The 5,842-nt window shown below is 45.2% G+C and overlaps 1 protein-coding gene across 1 annotated transcript in view; it reads left to right on the forward strand.

Annotated features, from left to right (window-relative positions):
• Positions 1-5,842, forward strand: part of Myo1f (myosin IF) — a 50,870-nt gene that overhangs the window by 22,351 nt on the left and 22,677 nt on the right. The window contains exons 9-12 of the mRNA XM_055617883.1: positions 787-919; positions 1,073-1,269; positions 4,883-4,963; positions 5,079-5,165. Of these exons, the coding sequence (XP_055473858.1) occupies positions 787-919; positions 1,073-1,269; positions 4,883-4,963; positions 5,079-5,165 (498 nt within the window). The remainder of the gene's footprint in view (positions 1-786; positions 920-1,072; positions 1,270-4,882; positions 4,964-5,078; positions 5,166-5,842) is intronic.

Raw genomic sequence — 5,842 nt, forward strand, 5'->3', positions numbered from 1 at the left:
TAACCCCAGGGCTTCTATGGAGAGTGGGAGTGGTGTGTAACCCCAGGCTGCTACGAAGAATGGGACAGTGAGAGAGGAGAATGAACCAGCTAGCCTAGCTTACGCAGTAACAAAGAGAGTCTGTCTCAAACTAAGTGGAAAACTAAGGACAGCAAGTGCAGATTGTCCTCTTACCTCCAGTCACATGCTGTGGCATGCAAGCGTGCACACACACACACACACACACACACACACACACACCCCTTTCTCATACACAGTGGGTTTTAACTTGGAGGACAGAGGAATACACCCAATGTAAATCTCGGGCCTCCAAGTACACTTTCATTCACACACACACACGTGTATTCATACACACACACATACACAAACACATACAAACCACACACACATACATACACAAGGCAAATCAGGCAGCTGGGGAGATGTTTCTGTCAGTAAGGTTCTTTCCATGCAAGTTCAATACACAACACTCATTTTAAAAGAAAATTAAAAAGCTGGGTATGATGGTACCTGCCTGTAAACCTAGTGTTGTCAAGGCAAAGACAAGATTACTGGAGTTCACTAGTCAGCCAGCCTAGCCTATTCCAGTCCAATGAGAAAAACAAGGCAGATGGTACCCGAGAAGTGACAGCCAAGGTTGACCTCTGGCCTCCCTACACATACTAAACACACATGCCTAGCACACACAAAGCAAGATCAGGCATTCAAACATCTTGTCTCCTAAGTCCGTGCTGTAGTCTAATTCTGGGGTCAGGGTGGCATAAGCTCTCCTTGTCTTGCCCACAGAATGCCATGCAAGTCATTGGGATTCCGACCAGTGTGCAGCAGCTTGTCTTGCAGCTCGTGGCAGGGATCTTGCATCTGGGGAACATCAGCTTCTGTGAAGAAGGGAATTATGCTCGTGTGGAGAGTGCAGACCGTGAGTGTGGGTGGTGTCGAGACTCGGGTGTCAAGCTCATGCATAAGGACTGCTTCTTCCCACTCCAAAGCCCAAGAGAACCATGTTGGTGTCATTGGGGAAGCTATATCCTGAGAGCCTGACCAGCTGCTTCCTTTTGCTCTGGCCTGGCAGTCTTAGCCTTCCCAGCCTACCTGCTGGGCATTGACAGTGGTCGGCTGCAAGAGAAGCTGACCAGCCGTAAGATGGACAGCAAATGGGGTGGCCGCAGTGAGTCCATTGACGTGACCCTCAATGTGGAACAGGCAGCCTATACTCGTGACGCACTGGCAAAGGGACTCTATGCCCGCCTCTTCGACTTCCTGGTGGAGGTGAGTGGGACCAGTGCTGGGAAGTCTGCCAGGTGCCTGGTGCCTAACCAGGCCATGGCATTTGAACAGACAAGTGGGAAGACAGGCTTTACTTGTCATCTCACCAATCCTGAGGAGGTGAAGTGCAGCTTTCAGCTTGGACAACCTGCAAATGGAGGGACCATTGAAGCCCTCCTAGTCCCATCACAGCAAAGGATAGAGAGGGGTGGGTTCATTTGAGAGCTATGATGGTTGTCAAGGAGACAAAGGTACAGGTATGGAGTTGGCTGGAGTGAAAGGGAACATTACCTGGCAGGGCCAGCAATAATCAGAGTACTGACAAACATGAAACACTTCGTCGAGCCAAACACGGTGATGCAATCTCATCACGGTTCACTCATCAACCTGTAATCTCAGCACTCAGGAGTCTGAGGCAGGACAATTATGAGTTCAAGGCCAGTTTGGGATGCATAGAATGACCCAATGTTTTTTTCATTTACTTATTTATTCATCATTCTGAGACAGAATCTCATTTTATAGCCCAGCCTGGAACTTTCTTTGCAGGTCAGGTTGGCCTCAAATTCACTGATTGACCCTCTTCTGCCTCCTAAGTGCTGGGAATAAAGGCCACCACTATGCCCAATATTTTTTCAAGTAGGGTCTGGAGAGAGACCTCAGTTAATAAAGTGCTTGCTTTTCAAGCATGAGGATGTGAGTTCCATCAACAGAACCCATATTGAAATTTTTATTACATGTATGTGCTTTGTGTGCATGCTGCAACGTGTGTGTGAATGTCATAGGTCAGCTTGAGGTACTTGGTTCTCTCCTTCCACCATATGGCTCCTAAAATCAAACTCAAACCATCTGCTTGTCATCAAACATCTTTACCCACTGAGCCATCTTTCCAGCCCATCACCTACATTTTTAAAAAGCCAGGCATGAAGTTGGTGAGATGGCTTAGTGGATAAGGGACTGTCTCACCAAGGCTGATGGCCTGAGCATGAATCCCAAAACCCAAATGATGAAAAAAGAGAATGGACTCCTTTAAATTGTCATCTGGCCTCCTCATGCACACTATGGCATGCAAATGTGTGTGTATGCACACCTGAACACACACCTATGCACAAACACAAGCTCACACAAGAAATTATATGCCAAGCATCCTCCCCAGTATTTTGTGCATAGTAATTTCTTTAACGTACATATTTTTAATTCTCATAAGAATGGAAGGTGTTATTCAGTGATAAAATTTGTGAGGTCCTGGGTTCTATGTCCAACACCACAAATGCACGCACACACAAGAAGGGGGGGTTCCTATTAGGTATAGGGTGAACATCCCTAATTTGAAAGTCCCAAATGCAAAATACTTCAAAATTCCAAATTTTTGAACACCAACATGAAACTACAAGTAGAGAAATTCATCTCAGACGCTATGCATGTCTCACAGTTGTAGTTGTGGGGGCTCAGCAGTTAAGGGGGAGTACTGCTCTTGCACAAGACCAGGGTTCGGTAGCCAGCACTCATATGGTGGTTCAAAACCATCTGTAATGCCAGTTCTGGGAGATCTGCGAAAACTGCATGCACATCGTTCACAGATATTCATATAGGCAAAATACCCACACAGATAACATACAAGTAAACAAGTAGTTTTTAAACAACTCTTTAAAGCAAAAAAAACTGTGTGCACTAAAAGTAGCACATAAAGTAGAGATGAAATATAAGTGAATTTCATGTATAAATTTGAGTCTTGCTGGGCATGATGACATGTGTCTTTAATATCATCACTCAGAAGGCAAAAGCAGGTAGATCTCTGTACGTTTGAGGGCAGCTTGGTTTACAGCTTAGTTCCAGTTCAGCCAGGACTACGTAGAAAGAACCTATCTCAAACAAATAAATAAACAAAAAAAACCCTGGATCTTATGTTCAAGATATAGTACATTCTTTTTTAAATTATTTTATTTTTTAGCATATTCTTTTTAAAAATATTTATTTACTATACATACAGTGTTCTGCTTGCATGTGTGCCTACACACCAGAAGAGGACACCAGATCTTATTATAGATGGTTTTGAGCCACCATGTGGTTGCTGGGAATTGAACTCACGACCTTTGAGCCATCTCTCCAGCCCTAGCATATTCTTATAACTGAAATACAAAACACTTCTGTGTTCAAACATTTCCAATTACAGCTAACCATTCTACAGTGCTTTTTAATAATTAATTTAATCTGTGGTAGTAGAAATGGAGCCCAGGGATTAATGTATACTATACAAAGCACCCTATCACTGAGCCACATGCCTAGTCCCTAGTATTTGCTATTACAGATTGTGTATGTGTGTGTGTGTGTGTGCATGTGTGTTTGAGACAGGGTCTCCAATAATCCAGGATGGACTTGTGCAAATGTGTGTCATATGTGTGCAGGTGCTCACAGAGACCCACAGGGTACATCAGCTTTCCTGGGGCTGTCATGTCAGGTGGCTGTGAACATCAGACATGGGTACTGAGTATGGAACTGTCCTTCAGAAGAGAGCAGGAAGCACTCACAGCCACTGAGCCATCCCCCAGCCCCTCAATTACTTAATGTTAAGATGAGATCCTGCTCTATATCCCAGCATAGCCTGGAACACATACTGTAGCCCAGGCTGGCCTGGAAGCTCACAGCAATCTTCCTACCTCAGCTTCGTGAATGCTGGGATACTAGCCACTGTGTCCAGCTATTGATCCATTTTAGAAATGATAAAATGGAGGCACAGTGGCAAGATCTGGCTCTGGAGTCAAGAACTGCAATACTGCAACACTTGGGTTTTCAGATGGGGATTGAAAGACTAGAGAAAAGTTGTTGAGAGGAGGCAGAGCCACAAAGTTAGCTAAAAACCACAGCATGGGAGTTAACAAGATGGCCTAAGTGAAGGCATCTGGTACTGAGCCTGACATTCTGAATTCTGTCCCCACAACCCACAAGATAAAAGTAGACAACCAACACCTAAAGTTGTCCTCAGACTTCCACACGCATGCACACACACACAAATACACACACACACACAATTAAATGTAAAAATATATCAAGGAAGATGGGTAGGTGACTTGATGGCTTAAAAGCACTTGATGCACAACTGTGAGAAACTGAGATTTGATCCCAGTATGAAGTAATAAGCCAGGTGTGTGGTCACCTAAAGGCAACCCCAGTGCTATGAGGGAGTGGAGTGGAGAGGACCACTGGGATTGCTGGCTGTCAGCCTAACCCCGTGCTCAAGGAGAGACCCTACCTCAAAGGAATAATGTGGAAGTGATATAAGGAACCCAGTATGGGCTGGTGAGATGGCCCAGTGGTTAAGACACTGTCTGCTCTTCCAAAGGACCCAGCACCCACATGGCAGCGCACAACTGTCTGTAATGCCAGTTTCATGGAATCTGACACCATCACACTAATGCACATAAAACAAAGTTAAATAAATTATTTTTAAAAAGGAACCTAGTACCCTCCTCCAGTCTCCATGCACACACATGTATATGTGCATGCACATGCACACACACAGAAATTAGGGGGTAAAGCAGTTTCAAAGCATAACAAGAGGGTGTAACCAATGGCACGGGTTTGACCATGTGCCCACTGGCCCTGTCTCCACTGCCCATAGGCTATCAACCGTGCTATGCAGAAGCCTCAGGAAGAGTACAGCATCGGTGTGCTGGACATCTATGGCTTTGAGATCTTCCAGGTTTGGCCCTGGATCCCCTCAACCCTCTTCTGTCTGTCACCCTGGGCTCCCGCAATGTTTGCCAGAGACTTCAGCACAGCCCACTTACAGAAAGGCTCTTTCCTTTCCTCCACAGAAAAATGGCTTTGAGCAGTTCTGCATCAACTTCGTCAACGAAAAACTGCAACAGATTTTTATTGAGCTCACCCTGAAGGCAGAGCAGGTGGGCAGGGCAGCCAAGTGACAGAAAATCGGGCTTCAAGCGTAAGGATCACTAACCCACTGGGGACTCCCACACAAATCCATTTTCACCTCTCTCTGCTCACCATGTTGAGTTGGTTTCCTGTTACTATAACAAAATACCAGACATAATCAATTTACAAAGACAAAAGGGAGGCTAGAAATGTCAGTTAGTTGGCAGAGAATACCTGCCTAGCATACATGAAACCTTGAGTTCCATCCCCAGCTGCATAAATGGACATGGTGGTAAATGCTTGTTATCTCAGCACTCAGGAGGTAAAAGCAGGAGGATCAGGAGTTCAAGATCATCCTTGGCTACATGGGAAGTTTGAGGCCACCTTGGGATAGGATAAGGAGGCAGTGTGGCATGATGGTGCCTGTCTGTAATCCCAGCACTCAGGCAGGGATGTGTAGTGAGAACCCTTCTTGGAAAAAAAAAATAGAGCTGGATGTAGTAGCAAACACCTTTAGTCCCAGCACTCACTCAGAAGGCAGAGGCAGGCAGATCTCTGTAAGTTCAAGGCCAGCCTGGTCTACATAGATAGTTCTAGGACAGCCAGGACTATATAGAGAAACTCTATCTCAAGGAAAGAGAGAGAGAAAGAAAGGAAAGAAGAAAGAAAGAAAGAAAGAAAGAAAGAAAGAAAGAAAGAAAGAAAG

This window comes from Psammomys obesus, unplaced genomic scaffold (genome assembly GCF_907164565.1).
Source record: "Psammomys obesus unplaced genomic scaffold, mPsaObe1.curated_primary_1811, whole genome shotgun sequence".
NCBI classification, from domain to species: Eukaryota; Metazoa; Chordata; class Mammalia; order Rodentia; family Muridae; genus Psammomys; species Psammomys obesus.